The following is a 19,329-nucleotide window of genomic DNA, read 5'->3' as shown; positions in this document are numbered from 1 at the left end:
ATGGCGTCTCAGACAGACGTGAGTCGAAGACTTGACGGTTCAGGGTGAGGGTCCTGGCATCGGAGAAGAACAACCGGTGTCTGTTTTTCTTTGTGTGTGTGAGAGAGAGGGGGGGGGGGGGGTAAGAGGGATGCCCGCCGCGGGCAGGGGTGAGGAAAGCGGAAGTGCCCCTACCATGGGTGGCGGTGGCAAGCGGTTCGGCCAGAGAAAACATAAATTTTAGGGAAGAATAACCCAAAGGGGAAGAAGAACAATATATGAAAAAGTTCAAGTTACAAATAGTCCCTCCCACTCATCTAACAACATGAATGCATGTAAAAATGCATGGACAAAAGCAAAACCGAATGGAAAATGAAACATAATACATAAAAAAGGTAAAGAAAATTACATGATACATGGATATTGCTGATTAGGAGTATATCACTTCATAAGAACTAAAATTAATACACTTAGTATATCTCAACCCAGTTAGAGACCAACCATTCGCTAATGTATTAATAACATGGATAAATTAGCCTCGCTAGCAACAAGCTCGATTCCTTCGGAATCCGCATTCGGTCGGAAGTTGAAGTTTCTACGGCAGCATTGCGAACGTCGAAATGTCGCCCCACGACGGGATCGAGCCGCCGCAGTTGTTGTTGTCGTCGTTCGACGTGGCGTTATCGTCCCCGCCGCCGCCGCTACTCCGGCCGCTGTTGATGTTGCTACTGGCGGCGCCCACGCCGGCAGCGGGTCGCGGCGGGGAAGGCAACGCGTAGGAGTTGTCCATGAACCACGTCGTGGCCGTCGGCAGGGTCTCCATGCAGCCGGATAGCCCCGCCATCTGCAGGAAGGTGCCGCCTCCTCCGAACTGCACGGCGGCTGACATGCCATTGCTGTTGCTGCCACCACCGACGACGTGGTGGTGGGAGGAGGAGGAGGCGCTGGGCGGGCCGAGGAACATGGTGGCGACCCGCTGCTGCTGCAGCTTCCAGTGGAGGTCCTGGTTGATGAAGCTGAGCGACTCGATGGACGACGCGATGGCGCTGCTCGCTGCCCCGTTCCCGGCTCCCGCCGACCCATTCGTCCCGCGGCCGCCGCCGTTGGTTTCCCCCGAGGACCAGTCCCCGAACGGCACGTACTGGCCGACGACGGCCGGGGAGTGGAGCACCGGCAGCATGCCGACCACGCCGCGGAAGTCGCCGCCGCCGCCACCAGCAGGAAACCCGCCCACGCTCATCCTCGCGGCGTGCTGGTCCTGGTCGGCGGTGCCCCCGGCCGGCGTGGTGAGCGAGAGGCCGCGGGAGGCGGAGGCGGCGGAGGAGCCGGAGCGGGAGCGCTTGTTCTTGCGGCAGCCGCCGCCGACGGGGACGCTGCGGAGCGCGCCGCCCTTGGTCCAGTACCGCCGGCATGTCTTGCAGAAGTGGCGCGGCTGCGACAGGCTGTAGTTGTTGTAGTAGCAGAACTTGGTGTTGGGCGAGTCGCAGCGCGGGCACCTCACCGCCTGCTCGGCCGGGGGCGGCGGCAGGGCCGGCGGCGTGCCCGCCTTGCGCCGTCCGGCCGCCACCGCGTCGTCGCCCGCCGTCGACGCCATTACGCGACCTCCTCCCGGCTAGCCGGCACGAAGCGAGAGGCAGGCAGCTAGCCGGCCAGCGATCGAGCGAGGAAGGTGCGTACGGGTGCGGATGAGCTATAGCTAGCTGGTGGCCACGGACGCGGGGAGGAAGGGGGGAGGGGACACGGGCGCGTATATACGGAGGTGGTGGAGGTGGAGATGGGAATCATGGGATCGATGTGGACGGAGGGTTTCCTGGCGAGGAGGGAATTAGGTTAGCCGTGAGCGGGTTATTGAATGGCGTCCCGTGTGACGCACAGATGGCTAGGCTGGCTGCGACTGCGTGCATGGGTTTAACGGGAGGAGGGGAAAGCGACGTGGACCGTCGTCGCTGCAAGAGTGGCGCCTGTGATTGCCATCAAGTGCTCGGCCCCCCAGCACAGCCCTGCCTAGATAATAGTAGATGGGTGCAGGACAAATAACTAGCCTTGATGGTCGACGCCCAATGCTCCTTCTGCACTTCTGCTGGACCCACCCTCCAGTGCATACCTACGTACGTACTGCCCCGCTGCTGCATGCATCCACCTCCCTTTCTGGCCGCCCGGCCGGCCAGCTTATTAGCGCATCTACAGCAAGACATATAGCTAGCTAATCCGCGAAAACGGGTTTTGGAGGCCGACCTACATGGAGGTCCTTTTTTGCGGAATTCAAAATTCAATTTTTTTTGTATTTTAAAAAGTTCGGAAAATATGTACGTATATACATGTGTGTAAATTTTCATGGCAAAATACATAGGAATAAGGGATGTGCAAAAAAATAAATTAAAAGCTTTTCAACACATGATACTATTTCATCCTCAAAGTCCGACAATTTGTGAAATAAACTATATATGTAGGACCGATACAGGCGTCCGCGCAACGAGCCGACAACAAGGGATAGAGCAGAGCCCAAGCTCCCCTCGTATCACCCGCGAGTGTTGCACCGCGATGCATCGGGTCAGCTGCTCGTCGTCACCCACCTAAGCCTCACGGATAAAGGTGTCCCTGTCAATGGGATCATTGACCCTTACCGATCCGGTGCCGCCACCGTTGTATGTGCTCGACATTGGGATGGAGAGGGGAGGGGAAGCGACGGAGAGTAGAGCGGAGAGTGAGTGACTGAAGCTTGGGTTTGGTCCGGGTGGTATTTTATGTGGGGACCGATTAGTTCGTGCGGGCTAGCGTGCGTCGAGCTGATGTTGAGGACGCCCTTGTGCCCTTCTAGGTCTCCCCATATATGTCTCATATACGGACATGATATGAGGAGTGTCGGTCAAACCGGGTGTATAATGGTTGTATGAGTAGGTCAGTTGGGTTGGGCAAAAGTGACGGTAACTAACCTAGCAATCCGCCAGGTGAGTATAGGAAATATGGTTGTAGATGCTCTAATGCCCTTTGATGTGGCTTAGCCTACACCGTCTTCGAATCAATGTATTTTTAGATCTTGCCCTAAGAGTAACAAAGGAAGGGGTCCTCTGTTATTGGAGGCCTGAGAGGCCGCCAAGGCAACTGCTGCTGACGATGATGCAAAAGAAGAAGAAGAAGATGTGAGAGAGTATGTATGAAAGGGCAGCTCTCTTTCAGTGATCTTTTTATTTGGGCACCTGTGCTTGCTGTCATGTTTGGGGTGTGGTTTCCCCCTTTGTTTCCCGCTGTTCTATTATCTTGTGGCTGGCTGTTTTGTTTACTTAGTTGGGCCCTCAATTTTGTTTTGAACTTTAGTGCATGTGGCTAGAGGGTCGGCTCGATTTGGAGCTGGAATAATCTTCCTTTTACTTTTTTTTCTAATATTTTACTCTTGCGCCAATACTCTTGATGTTTGTTTCATTATTTGATGAGAGTGGAACCCAATTCAATTTTGGATCGTATGAAAAAAGACAATTCTAGCGTAGCCTTCGTATGTGCAGTCGTACATATATGAAGCGTGTTCCATAAAATTTTAGCGGTTGTTGAACCGAGGTGCAAACTCATGGTTGCCATATTTCAGCCTTCGTTTTTCCATTTCTTTTCATTCAACCACTTTGATTAAACGTTTCATTGATATGTCTCCAACGTATCGATAATTTATGAAGTATTCATGCCATATTTACCCATGTTTACCATATTTTTATATGATTTTGATGCACTTTATATGATTTAATTATAACTAATCCAGACTCACACTGTTTTCAATAGAATTGACGTGGTGTTGTTTTTTATGCAGAAAATCAAAGTTCTTGAAATCGCCGAAAACTTTTTGACATTTTTTTCTGGGCAATATGAGAAATAGTGGAGCGAAGAATCACCCAAGGGTGACAACCAGTTGGCCACAAGCCAACAGGGCACATCCACCCCTTCTGCGCGCCTTGATAGCTTGTGGGCCCCTCGGTGCTTCGTTTAGCGTGATTCCAACATGAAAAAAAATCCTATATATAGAAAAACCCTCAGAAATAAACTTAGAACTTCCGCTCCGCCGCCGCAAGCCTCTGTACCGAAGAAAACTCATCCGGAGCCCTGTTCTAGCACCCTGTCGGAGGGGGAAACCATCATCCGAAGCCAGCTAAATCATCCCGACGGTGTCCATAATGAGGAGGGAGTAGTTGACCCTCGGGGTTGAGGTTATGTACCAGTAGCTATGTATTTGATCTCTCTCGCTCTCGTGTTCTTGAGATGTCATGATCTTGATGTATCATGAGCTTTGTTAATATAGTTGGATCATATGGGGATTGTCCCTTATTATCTTGATGTGATGAATTGAATCTTTTCCTTTGAGATTTTGTTATGTCGGATTGAATATTGGATTTGAGATCACTTGATGTATGTCTTGCATGTGGATACCCTTGGTGACAATGGGGTGTTCTATTGATTCACTTGATATATGTTTTGGTACTCGACTTTTCGATTCCCGTGGTGACAATGGGGTAATCTATGCATAGGGGTTGATACACGTTCTTGTCCTACTTTCTCTGATAGAAATCTTGGGGGTACTCTTTGAAGTTCTTTGTGTTGGATTGAATATGATGAATCTGAAATTGTTCCATGACAATCGAATAATTAAACCATGGATACTTGAGGTTACGTTGGAGTATCTAGGTGACATTAGGGTTGACTGATGTGTATTATAGTTGTTATTCTAGTACGAACTCTTGGGTTGTTTGTGACATTTATAGGAATAGCTCAATGGATTGATCGGAAAGAATAACTTTGAGGTGGTTCACTGCCTACAACAATTTCATCTTATGTTTTCTGCTAGATATGAACTTTGGAGTGATTCTTTGTTGCGCATTGAGAGATGATCATATGATTCTATTATGTTGGCAATCTTGAGAGATTGCACAAGGGAAAGTATGAACCCTAGGCCTTATTTCCAAACATTTATACAACATTTTGCTTGCATTTTTCCACTTATTACCTTGCTGTTTTTATATTTTCAGATTACAAAAAACTATTTCCACTATCCATACCACACTTGTATCACCATCTTTTCACCGAACTAGTGCACCTATACAATTTACCATTGTATTAGGTGTGTTGGGGGCATAAGAGATTTCTTGTATTTGGTTGCAGGGTTGTTTGAGAGATACCATCTTCATCCTACATCTCCTACGGATTGACAAACCTTAGGTCATCCACTTGAGGAAAATTTGCGGCTGACCTACAAAAATCCGCACTTGGAGGCCCAACAACGTCTACAAGAATAAAGTTGCGTAATAGACATCAAGCTATTTTCTGACGTTGTTGCCTCAGAGGTGAGTGCTTGAAGGTATATCTTTAGATCTTGCAACTAAATATTTTAGTTTTCTGATTTTCACTAGTTTGGTTTTAGAAAATAAAACTACAAAAATGGAATTTAGGTTGCCTCAATTGCTTCGCCATTTTAATGTCTGTCTGTCACGAAAATGATGGTTCGGAAAATTGTGCTCAATTGTTAGAGGAAGAATTTATAAAATTCTTAATGTGAAAACCATGAATAATGAGCATGATTGAAATGATGTTAGTATGAATTCCTTGAGTATCCATGATGATAATGATATGCAAAGCCGCAATCTTGGGGATGCTATGTTTAATGAAGATGATATTTTTAGTCCCCAAAGTTTTGACGAGGACATTTAATATGATAAAAAGCATGCCTCCTATTTATGATGATTATATTGATGAAAGTGGGTTTGGAATAGTGTCAACTCTAGGTAATAATGATACCATTATTTTGGAGGGTGTTTAAAATTTTCATAATGATAAAAGTGGATTTGGAGAGGTCATAACTTTATTTAGTGATGAGTCCACTATTTTGGAAGAGGTCTCAAACTATGATAACAAAGTTGCTATCTATGATTATTATTGTGATGACATGTATGCTAGAAAGAATAATGATAACCATGAAACTTGTCATCGTGATTTTAATTTTTATTTGGATTATATCAATCAAGTATCTCATGATAGTTATTTTGTTGAGTTTGCTCCCACTACATTGAATGAGACGACATTTGCTTATGTGGAGATTAATGAAAATTGTATGCTTATGTATCATGACAAGAATGCTTTATGTGATAGTTATATTACTGAATTACTTCATGATGCCACTGAAAATTATTATGAGGGAAGAACATATGCTTGTAGGTATTACAATAATATCAAATTTCCTTCCTATGTGTTCAAAGTTTTGGAAGTCATGATTGTTTTTGCCTTCCCATTCAAGTTGATTCTTGCTATAATAAATTATTTGCTTGAAAACTCCCGATGCATAGGAAGTGGGTTAGACTTAAATGTGCTTGCCATGTGATTCATGATGCTCCCTTGCATGTTTCAATTACTACTTTTTATGTGAGCATCATCGAAATCAGCATCCTAGCTAAAAGGTATTAAAGAAAAGTGCTTGTTGGGATAGTGATGCTCTATTTTTGTTAACATGATTAAGCTATTGTAGTATTCATGTTTTGTGTATTTTATTTCAATAATGTGCCAAGTAAATCCTTTGGGATAGTGCGGATACTTGTTCGTTTGATTCTGTGCAAAATAGAAACTTTTGCGTCCACTATATGAATTATATGATTTTACTGGAGAGTCAAAAAATTCTAAATTTTTACGCGGTTTTTCTATGGAACTTATCTGCTGTGTCCTAATGTTACAGAATTTTGAGAGATATGGAATTATGCTTTAATTCCAAATCTTTACAAAATGTTCTGTTTTTTATAGATTCTATTTTGCATGCATAGTTTGCTTGTTTTAGTGTTCCCATAGCTTATATTTAGTGATATAAATTATGGGAATGATATAATATAGTAGGTATTATGTTACAAAAATTATTAATCTTGTCTTTATAGTACCTAAGTGAATTATATATATTTATTACACTAACCCATCTCACGAAGCTCCGTTAAGTTTTTTGTGATTGATATTTTCAAGTTCTGGGTGAGATACCGATATGAGGAGAATAAGGAGTGGAAAGAACTTAAGCTTGGGAACTTACAAGGCACCCCAAGGTAATATCCAAGGAAGACTTAAGCTTCTAATCTCGGGGATGCCCCGGAAGTCAACCCCTCTTTCGTCTTCAACACTATCAATATACCTTACTTGAGCTATATTTTTATTCATCACATAATACGTGTTTTTCTTGGAGCATCATTTTATTTTTTTAATTTGATTGATGTTATTTATAATATATTTTTTCAATAATAAGTTCCAATAATGCCTTTAGGATGCTTGAATTGCATGGCTGAATGTGCTATTCAAAACAGAAACTTCTGCTATAGTGTATGAATTTATTTATTTTAGTGGAAGGTGAAATTTTTTGGAATGTTTTACATAGTAATGAAATATAAATTCTTTATCATGTCCTACATTTTCATTATTTTTTGAGATACATAAGTAGACGTTTTAAATTACTTGTTACAGATTGTTTTGTTTGGACAAATTGCTGCCATAGTTTTGTTATCTACTTATCCTAGAGTTTTCATGGCTTATATTGAGGGATATAAATTGTGGAAATGCTATTATACAATACCTAATGTTTTAAAATTATTATGCAACTTGTCTTAGGAGTAAATGAAGTATTGATTTATTCTTATGTGTTCTAACCGATCTCACGAGTTCTTTTCAAGTTTTATGTGGATGAAGTTTTTGACTTAGGTGAAACTGGGATATGAGAGGTGTGAACGAGATACGAAATCTAAAGCTTGGGGATTCCCAAGGCACCCTAAGTCAATATTACAAGAAATATCTAGCCTCTAAGCTTGGGGATGCTATGCATCCCACCTCTCTTCGTCAACAACTATCGGTTAGCCTATGTTGAGCCTAAGTTTATATTTTTTTTCACATGATAAGTGCTATTCTTGGAGTGTCTTATATTTTCTTTGCTATTTTGAAATAAATCTCGGATCCTAAAATCTTTATTGAGAGAGAATCCTCACATATATACTTAATTGTTTGCCTACTCATTGATCTTCACTTATATCTTTTGAGAGTAGTTTGATGTTAACTCTTGTGCTTCACGTATATCCCGAGAGTAAATTTTGAATGAATGAAATATAATAAATCTGAAATTATCAATATGCTTTATGCTTACTAGTAGTTTCGCTTTTGGTTTAGAAAGTAAAATCTATTGAAGTTTGACAATCACAATATTGGTCATACATGCAATTCACAAATGATTAGTATAAGAAAGAGAATATCCACATACAAATATATTATCTTGGACATCTTTTGTGATTGTGAATACCCATTAATTATTTTCAACCTTGATGAAATGTTTTAAGTTGGACAAGGAAGACAACGTAATGGTTATGTTTGGGTATATTTGCATGGAAGTTATATTGTTAAGGATCCTCCAACATGTGTTGCTTGTTTAGAACCTTTTTCTATCCAAAACTTTGTACTAAGTAGAGATACTACTTGTGCATCCAAATCCTTGAGCCAGTCTTCTTCCATGGTAGTCCATCATACCTACATATTTATGGTATTTCACTGCCATTTCAAGTAAATTTGCGTGTGCCACCTCTAAAACCTTCAAATAAACATCTGTTTTGTGTGCCCGTACCACTCATGGAGCGATCGGGACGGTAAATATCTTCTATTCTAAGCGGGTTATTCTCATGATGAGTGTTTATTCACTTGTCATTGCACGAGAGAGGCTGGTAAAAAGGATTTCCAGTCCTGCATAATACAAAAATAAATAAACAAAAACTTCCCCTAGAAAGTTGGTTGTTTGGAGGGCACCCGTGGATATGACTAGCCATGGAAAGTGTTTGAATGGTTGAGAGGGAGTAAAATTTCAATTCTATTTGGGAACCGCCAAAAATGTGATTAGCATGGAAGATATTGAAATCCCTTGTTGTAACATTGATAGTAAAGGCACACCACACAAAATACATTCATCTCTGTTTTAAGCAATGACCTCTGGCACCCCTGTAAATCCCTTCTTTCCTCCGCGAATGGACATTCTATTTACTTTTATGTTATTTACTTTTCATGTTGAGTCAACTTCTTATTCCAACCTCAATCTATTAGTTCGCAAGCATCATGTGTTGGGTAAAGATCCAAACACATATATCCAGTCAAATATATATATTTGATCATGATTCATTATTGTTGATAATTATCTTCACGATAAGTATGTTGGAAGGCGAAACATTTAGCCCCTATCTTTCTCTATCTTAGATGGATGATGTTTGTTCTAGAAATATGTTGTGAGTATTAGCAATCATAGAAGACTATATGATAATTGAGTATGTGGAGCTCTTACTTCGACTTTGCTGAAAATAAGAATTGTTTGATGACTAAGAACACAGGTTGTTAAGTTTTAAGAGAATGCATTGTTTGAACCATAACATGTGAATTGATTGCTACTTTATCATGATGAGTTTTATAACTAAGAGTTGCTATTATGATGCTTGAAAAGTGGCTGAAATTATCATTAATCAAAATTATACACTATGCTATCATTCACACTTCATAAATTATTTCTATTATCATTTACCTACTCGAGGATGAGTAGGAATTAAGCTTGGGGATGATGATATGTCTCCAACGTATCGATAATTTATTAAGTATTCATGCCATATTTATCCATGTTTACAATAATTTGATATGGTTTTGATGCACTTTATATGATTTAATTAGAACTAACCCTGACTGACGCTGTTTTGCAGAATTACTGTAGTGTTATTTTTTATGCAGAAAATAAAAGTTCTCGGAATCACCCAAAACTCTTTGACGATTTTTCTGGACAATATGAGAAATAGTAGAACGAAGAATAGACGGGGGGGGGCACCTGCTGGCCAGAAGGCAACAGGGTGTGCCCACCACGCTGGGCACGCCTTGATAGCTTCCGGGCCCCTTGTGACTCCATTTAGTGTGATCCTAACGCTGAATATCCTAGTAAAGAAACCCTGAGAAATAAGACTAGAACTTCTGTTGCGCCGCCGCAAGCCTCTGTATCAAAGAAAACTCATCCCGAGCCCTGTTCCGGCACCCTAGCGGAGGAGGCAATCATCATGATAGGCCAACTTCATCATCCCGGCGGTGTTCACGACGAGGAGGGAGTAGCTCACCCTCGGGGTTGAGGGTATGTACTAGTAGCTATGTGTTTGATCTCTCTCTCTCTCTCTCTCTCTCTCTCTCTCTCTCTCTCTCTCTCTCTCTCTCTCTCTCTCTCTCTCTCGTGTACTTGAGATGCCATAATCTTGATGTATCACGGGCTTTGTTAGTATAGTTGGATCATATGGGGTTTGTCCCTTGCTATCTTGATGTTATGAATTGAATCCTTCCCTTTGATATTTTGTTACGTCGGATTGAATATTGCATTTGAGATCACTTGATGCATGTCTTCATGTGGATATCTGTGGTGAAAATAGGGGTTCTATTGATTCACTTGATATATGTTTTGGTACTCAACTTGCGGATTCCCGTGGTGACAATGGGGTAATCTGTGCATATGGGTTGATACAGGTTCTTGTCCTACTTTTTCGATAGAAATCTTGGGATACTCCTTGAAGTTCTTTGTGTTAGATTGAATATGATAAGTCTGAATTTTTTTTATACATGTTGAATAATTAATCCACGGATACTTGAGGTGACATTGTAGTATCTAGATGACATTAGGGTTCATTGATACGTATCATAGGTGTTATTTTACTACGAACTCTAGGTCTTCTTGTGACACTTATAGCAATGGCTCAATACATAGATCAGAAAGGATAACTTTGAGGTGGTTCTACTACCTACAACAATTTCATCTTATGTTGTGTGCTAGATATGAACTTCGGGGTGATTCTTTGTTGCACATTGAGGGATGACCATATGATTCTATTATGTTAGCATTGTTGAGAGATTGCACTAGTGAAAGTATGAACCCTAGGCCTTTTTTCCAAGCATTTATACAATGTTTTCTTCGTTGTTTGCCACTTGATACCTTGCTGTTTTTATAATTTCATATTACAAAAACCTATATCTACTATTCATACTTCACTTGTAACACCATCTCTTCGCCGAACTAGTGCACCCATACAATTTACCATTGTGATGGGTGTGTTGGGGACACAAGAAATTTCTTGTCTTTGATTGCAAGGTTGTTTGGGAGAGACCATCTTGATCCTACACCTCTCATGGATTGTTAAACCTTAGGTCATTCATTTGAGGGAAATTTGCTGATGTCCTACAGAACTCTGCATTTGGAGGCCCAACAACGTATACAAGAATAAAGTTGAGTAGTAGACATCATTCATAAACTTTCTTTTTTTGCAAGAACATAATCTTAGAAGTAACCATACACATATTTTTGAAACAAGTTGCATGTGCAAAAAATAATTCATTAAATCACATGTCACATCCTTCAGTGTTTGCATCGTCCTCTCCAATTTCTGCATCGTAACCATCGTCCCCTCATTTAGCATGCACACTATGCCCTCCTCGGGCGTGTAGGGTGCTCTATGCCATCCAATAACGTGTGATCTCCGCTTGCGTCAACTACCAAAATGATCTTGCAATTGGATCCAACCTCATGAACCGCTTCCCCTCGGCTATCCTCGCCTGCGTCGACTAGTACTCCTTTATGGTGTTGTTTGTGGACTAAATTGCTTTCTTCCTCGAGGAACTGGTGGATTGGAAACGATCCAATTATGTATCTTTGTCGCCGACTCTAATTGTTCAAAGTGACCCACCTCTGTGCCATGATGAATGACATCATTGGTTAGAATCACCCATCATACTACATATGAATGTTTCAATATTGATTGCTATCCTCCCTGTATCTTTGACCTCGACATATAATTGTTGAAAGCGACCCACCTTTGCGCCATGAAGATCAACATCATTGGTTAGAATCACCCATCATACTACTTAATTATGAATTTTTCAATATTGACTGATATTCTCCTTATATCTTTGCACTCGACACCTAATTGTTCAAAGAGACCCATATTTGTGCCATGAAGATCGACATCATTGGTTAGAATCACCCATCATACTACTTATGAATGTTTCAACATTGACTGCTATCCTCACAAATGCGTGAAAACATAGCTAAACACAAACATTGCACAATTGCAACCATTCTTTCATAGTCACATTGCATTCAGTCGAAGCATTCAAAGACAAGATGAGTGCGGATGTCCTTTTTACCTCATCGGAAAATCTAGTGGGTCGGACCCGATATGTGCCAGTTTTGCGAGCCCCCGGGATGAAGGGAGGAGGTGGACGTACACGAGGTGCCCCGTCTTCTTCCTCTGATTCTTCATTGTGGCGCTTGCGAAGGAAGGTCGATGCCCGAAGTAGACGACTCTGGTGGCGGCATAGTATTCTTCACCTCTACGCCTAACTCGATGACGACAAAAAGGGTGAGGTGCTAGCTTAGGCATGACGAACTGTCATCGGGGCTGATGGGGGAGGAGGAGGAGGCACAAAATGCAGGGAAGTTGCAGAAAATCAAGAGGAGAAATGTCGCTCTTTCGAGCCGTGTGGGTTGAAGTGGTCTTGAAATTATCGTCGCGACCTTGAAATATTGGTTGGTCATTGTGTGCGTCTCATCGTTTCTCCTTGAAAGTCTACGCATGTACATATTGTCCGGCCTACAATCCAACAATATGCTGAACCAGACACTAGTGAAAAACGAACACATTCTTGGACGACAAAATCGATAAATTTAACCCTTGGATTCAAAAAAATTATAAACTAGACTACGTTTGATTTTTTTTGTTCAGCTGACCCTTTTGTATGGCGTCCGATGCTTAAGCGCCACACTACACTGTGTGACGTCTTAGCCGTAGACGCCACACCCTTGGCCAGCTGGCTCTGCAGACCCCACCCCCAACAGTGTGATGCTTAAGTCTCGGACGTTGCACTTACAGCAGTGTGACGCCGAGTGTTTAGACGCTACCCCCTTACTTATCAAAAAGCTAGCTGCGGAGGTGTCGGCGCAGGCGCGTGACTCGCAGGGGCAGCTCTCCGAGCTCTCCTCGGTCGAGGAGGCCCACATATTCGAGCTCCGCCGGCTGTCCCAGAAGCGCGACCGCTCGTGGTAGTCGGAGCTTGAGGCCATAAAAAACAACACAAGGCGGACTCGGCCGCGCTCGTTGCGGCCATGGGTGAGGTGCGCCGCCTCCGCGTGCAGCTCACCGCGGCTGCCCACGCGGACCGTAAGCAGGAGGTGGCGGAGGCGACCATGGACGAGCTCAGGACCAAGCTTACGGAGGAGCGCAAGCAGCAGCTGGAAGCAGCAGCACGAGGCGGTGAAGCTCAGTTGAGAAACTACTGAAGTTCAGGCACGAAACTCCGAGTCTTTGACGAATGCAATGCAAGTAGTACCGACAGAAAGTGAGCCCCGCATGAAAGGTATCTGGCCGCGCTTTAGGAACGAGATGGCGCAACTTTAGCCTCGCACGAAAGGTATCTGGCCGGGCTAAGTGCAGACATCTAAGCCGGTGATCACCGGAGAAAGCTGCTTCGTCAGGGAAGCCACTAAACAAACAAAGGTCGGCAATCACAAGACACTGAAGGTTATGCAGCCTAATGGAGATGAAGATGTGGGAAGCTGGCTGCTGCACATGGCAACTGTGGACGAGCTCATGACCAAGCTCGCGGAAGAGTGCAAGCAGCAGCTTGAAGCATCAGCAGCTTGAAGTTAAGGCCGCCCCTCACAGGACGGTGAGACTGTACCTGTCGCTGCGCAGGAGCTGCGGCCCGCCTCTAGTGGACCTGGCGCGGCATCTCACGGAGCAAGAGGGCGTGCGAGCCGTCACCTGCGTCGCGCTCAGCGGCCTCACCAGCTTCGTGATGTGCGTCACGAAAGCCGTCGATCGTCATCTGGGGCACCGGCCAGCGCTAAGGGTGTGGCACCTAAGCGCTCGACGTCACACTACCGCAAGTGCAATGCCCGAGGCTTAGGCGTCACACACGGTGAGGGTGACGCCTGCAGCGCCAACGTGGCCGGTGGTGCGACGCCTACGGCTAAGACGTCACACAGTGTAGTGTGCCCCTTAAACATCGGACGCCACATAAAATGGTTAGCTGAGCGAAATTTTTTCGAATCGTAGTCCAGTTTATTTTTTATCGATGGATTAAATTTATCGATTTTGCCTTCTTGGACTCCGTTTGCCAATCTGACCAGCCGGTCGGGATGGCCTTTGTGAGCAGTAAGTAGTTCTGTAGTTACTAGTGTCTGCACTGCAGGAAGGAGCCAATAAGAATTTGCCCCTATTCGCAGGTACGTACATGCCGGCAGATGAGAGAGACGAGGGGGGTGCATTGCAGCAGTGGAGCAGTGGGATGCAAAGCGTGTCCAGGGGAGACAGGCGAGCCAGAGTACGTGCTCTGGCTGCTCCACCATTGACGCGTGATGGATGGATAGGGGAATTTGGCCATGAGGGGCCGGCCGTGATTTAAGTCTGCCAGCAAAATCACTGTGGATGGATGCATGGATCCGCGTACTTACAGTGGATTCAGACGCGGTAACATTCAGTCTCCCATACTTCTTTGGTTACTTTTTTTAAGGGAGCCTCTTTGGTTACCAACCTACCTATGACAGTTCGCCTAGTGGTTGCGGGGCAAAATGAACACAATTGATCCGTGAACTAAATTATTTTATAAACCGAGTCGCGTTTAAAAAAAAATCACTTAACTGATTTTTATGTGTGAGCCTGACAGACAGACGTCGTACTACACTATATGACGCCGGACCACTAGGCGTCATACATCATGCCTACTTCAGTTCGATTCAGGCCAGTGAATGCGGCGCCATACTTCAGGACATGTCGGGGAGGGACCGCAGCTCTTATTTAGCGCGCAGCTCACTAAATAACAACCAAACCGGTGCCATGGCTATATCTCCTTCATATCTCGTTTATGACAAAATAAAAAAGACATCTTTAGTACTACAGCTCTATCTTTCACTGTGTTGAATACCTTTTTTGTTTTTCCTTAATTCTTTTTTGTTTATTCACGAGTTTCTTTTTTGATTTTCATTGGTTTTCTATGTTTTATTCCTGGTTTTACCCTTTTTCGGTTTTCTATAGTCATTTCTCAATTTTGATTGGTTTTTTCTTTTATTTCCCTTTTTTTGTTTCCTTCTTAGTTTCATCAGTTTTCTTTATTCTTTCTTGTTTCTCTCCTGGTTTTCATTGCTTCCATTCTTTTGCATTGATTTTCTGCAGATTTCATTTCTTTTTTTACGTTTTTATTTGGTTTCTTTTGTTGAATTTCATCAGTTCCTCTCTTTTCAACATGTCCTAATATTTTCCAGTACACATTCTACTTTTTTGTATATATCAGAAACATATTTCATATACAAGTTTAACATTATAGAAACATATGATTAACATTGTAGATTAAACATATACAAGTTTAACATTGTTTGAAAACTAATATTTTTCTATGATTATTATTTTTCAAACATATTGCACATTCAAGGTATATATATATATGTGTGTGTGTGTGTGTGTGTGTGTGTGTGTGTGTGTGTTTAACATTTTGCAAATGCAACATTAATATTTTTTAATAAATGGTCAAGACTTTTTAATACCTAGTAAAGTGCTTTTCATGAAAATAAACATTTACTCATACACAATATACACTTTTTGTATACTCCAGGAACTTTTTTTTTGTAGACATTGAACATTTACAAGAACATGATCAACATTTCTTCATACATATTGTATCTATTTAGTGTATATTTTTGTATACATGACAATTATAATTGTATTCATTTTAGCAGTTTCCAAAATGCTTGATTAAAAAATCAAATAATCAACTATTTTTATCAAATGCTTGATGACCATATTTTTAAATATAAGGTCAGCACTTTTCATACACATTTTATATTTAGTTTTTACATGTTACTAATATAATGCCCGTGCGTTGCCACGGACAATGAATATATTTTTATCAGTTGTAAACATAATGACAATGCATGTTAAAATTTGCATGCATGGAAATTATAGCATGTAACGTTGAGAAGTAACTCAAATCCACTTAAATGATCCAACAAATTATCTGTTACAAACTAAGATCTATTTTTATTCCTTGACGTCCTAGTAAGCGTTATAAACTTATAATGGAGTGTGAGATAAACAAAATGAGCTGAAACGCCTATTTTTTTCTACATAGCAGGAACCATGATCAAATAGTGATGAATACAAACAAAAAATGCCTTCATCACACATATATATACATATTAGTTTTGGTGCAACTAATTTTTGTGCTAATCTGCTGGTAATTTGTATTAACGAAGTAAGATGAACACAACTATTTCAAAAAAGGAATAACAAGTTATTTGGAGAAAGAGCCTACAGAAAATTATGGAATAATGTTTAGTCCTTAATAACTGTGCAAGTGATAGGCCAGTGTGTATATAACTGCTCCTAACATATTGCCCCATATCATGATGATATGAATCCTGCTACGGTCATGAACCCAATTCCGACTAACATGGTGCCACCGACAGGTTCATATGGCAGAGTGTTTTATCGGTCTATGGGAGGAACACCAATGACATAATTATCCTAACACACAAAGAAATAAAATTTAAAACTGATAAAATCTAGAAGTGATTATTAGCAGAACAAAAGCAATTATCGTACGCTTCAGCTGTAGCAAATTCAACATAACCAATTTCATGGAAAAAACACAAATATCTAGGCAGTCTAGGCTCATACTCAAAAATGGTATCCTATTCTAATGATGTAGTTACAAATACATGAATTTTTTTCATCTCGCATACAAATATTCTAACATTAACCTCCATGAAGAATGTGACTATGCAATAGATATTCCTATAGTTTGGAATGTTCTAAAATGATTGCTACGTGCTATTTGTCATTTTATTTCCAACACGCGGGCTCAACACAAAAATTCCACCCCATGCTGCACCCTTCTCTTGTTATAGCGGACCCTTCTCTTCTCGCTCAGGTTTTCATCATAGCAGGACAGTTTTCGCTACAGCCTCCTCCTTTAATATCAGATGACGTTCACTCCACCTTCGCCATGCATTTTCAGTAGGGATGAAACTTTTTATATTTACAATGTGGTAGAGTGGGTTAGACTAACAAATACTGTTGACACAAACAACAAATAATTATAAAGAGCATTCTTAAAGGTTCCTTCAACATTACAAATGCGTATGACGTGGGAGGCGAGTGGCAAACAGAACGCATTCCTAGTCACCATAAGCTCCATCTCCAGCCCACATACCATTCATTGCTAGAAGGGATAGTTGTTGTTTTTCTCTTTCCCGTTCTTCCCTACATCGTCTATTCATGACCTCTTCGTCAACCCGTTTCGTTGGCGCCAACCAGCATCGCATCAATATTAGTGCGTTCATGAGTGACGCCTTATCTTTTTTGTTTCCTCCTTCCTCGCCAAGTTTAGTTTTTGTTCCTACTTATTTTTTAAATACTGTTTTCTTATTTTTTTTGGAACTCTCATTGATTTTCTAACATCATGGATCACTTGGTTGCTTTATTTTTTAGCCTTCTTATTCATGGGACACATTTACATTTTTACTACAACATGAACTATCTGGTCAATGTTGTGTTGTATTGTCAGCGTGTGGACATCTTGCAGAGCATGGTTGACTCCAACTTGGTGAATGCTATGTCGCCCATATAGCAAGCACATGGTGGTTGTTGTCCTTATCGGCAAGTGGTGCTTGGTAATATCCTTGAGAGTCTATTGATCATCATTGCCCATGAGGGCTTTTGAAATACTTCATCATGATTACTGTTTGCTTAACTAATTACATATATAATTAATGGCTTATCTAATTCTTAACATGCCTAATTAAATTTCAATCAAATCAATTAATTATCTGCCTAATTAGGAAATACCTACTTACAAAAAAGTGTAGGCATAATTATCTGCCTAATTAGGAAATACCTACTTACAGTTGATTTGGATAACTTAAGAAAGTTAGATTCGTGATTTTTATACGTTTGGGAAGTCCTGGTTTATAATAAAGAGTGGATAGAGAAATAAACTGATGGACCAGGTGGGGATGGTGGGAGAAAGTGGGAGACGAAAAAATCATGGATGCAATTCTACCATCTAAGCATTTAGGAGTAGAGATTCTGTTTCAACTTTAGTGATTTGGCAAGGTCAGAAAATATTTTTAATTTATTTTATTACTAAAATTGTGATTGTGATTCAATAGTATAGATAATCATAGAAAATAAACGACATAGTGTGTGGGATTAACAATTTGTTATTGTTGACTACTTGGAAGGTTATTAAGAAAAAAATTCGCTCTGCTTTTTAGGAAGGTGAGCTCACATATATGGATGATTTTTTATTTTTTATTACTTAATTGACTCGGCATCACCCAAAGCAAGCATGAAAATAAAATAAAAGGAGAACCAAATGAATCGATTCGGTTTTTAGTAGGAGGGAAAATCGAAAGAGATGGTGGGAGGTGAGGCAAAAAATTCCTTCAAATCTGTTATTTGTTTCCTGGAAATATGTTATTTGTTTTCTAAAGAAAATTGTATTAATGAATCGGATCAATTGATTTAAATAAGTTAGGAAAGTTAGTTAAAAATATGTTATTTATTTCCTGAAAATGTTTTATTTATTTTCTGAAATATGTTATTTGTTTCTTAAAACAAATTGCACTTATTAGATGTATCAATTGATTTGGATGACTTAATAAGAAAGTTAGATCCGTGATTTGTTATACGTTAGGAAACTGATGGTTTGTAATAAAAGAGTGCATAAAAAACCGGTAGAGCAGGGTGGGAGGGGGTGGTGGGAGGAGTGACGAAAACAACCGAACGAAACAAGATCTGGTTGCTATTCTACCAACTGAGCAATTAGGAGTAGATATTGTGCACATGAGAAACATTTTCTCTATACACATTTAACATTTTTTAAACACATGATCAACATTTTTTTCATACACATTGTCTTTGTTTTGTATATATTTTTCTCAGACAAGCCAAACACTTTTTCTAAACACATGTTAAAGTATTGATTAACATTTTTTCATACACATTGTCTTTTCTTTATTTTTAAATGCTTGATTATCATTTTTCAAACACAATGTACATTTTCAAATACTCTATTAACGATTTAAAAGGTTCAATTAATATTTGTAAAAAATTGACTAAAATTATTTAAAATACATTGTCAATAAATTTTATACACATTGTAATTTTTTGTACACATGAGAAACAATTACTCCATACATACTGAAGTTTTAAAATGCTTGGCTAATATTTTTACAAAATGCTTTATGTAAAGTGTTTTTTATTATATATCTTTTCATAGTATTTGAAAGTTTGAACAAAAAAAAGAGAAACA

General features: G+C 40.9%; 1 protein-coding gene across 1 annotated transcript; it reads right to left on the bottom strand.

Moving 5' to 3' along the window:
* Positions 1 to 237: 237 nt before the first annotated feature.
* LOC123425111 (dof zinc finger protein DOF5.7-like) lies at positions 238 to 1,573 on the bottom strand. The gene has a single exon (XM_045108780.1). The coding sequence runs from the start codon at positions 1,571 to 1,573 to the stop codon at positions 575 to 577; it is 999 nt and encodes a 332-aa protein (XP_044964715.1). The 3' UTR covers positions 238 to 574.
* Between the last annotated feature and the right edge of the window lie 17,756 nt (positions 1,574 to 19,329).

This window comes from Hordeum vulgare, chromosome 2H (genome assembly GCF_904849725.1).
Source record: "Hordeum vulgare subsp. vulgare chromosome 2H, MorexV3_pseudomolecules_assembly, whole genome shotgun sequence".
Classification (NCBI taxonomy): domain Eukaryota; kingdom Viridiplantae; phylum Streptophyta; class Magnoliopsida; order Poales; family Poaceae; genus Hordeum; species Hordeum vulgare.
This window is presented reverse-complemented; position numbering and strand designations above follow the sequence as displayed.

Excerpts from the sequence above, each read along its gene's own strand:
- LOC123425111 (XM_045108780.1), bottom strand. The coding sequence starts at position 1,573 with ATGGCGTCGACGGCGGGCGACGACGCGGTGGCGGCCGGACGGCGCAAG.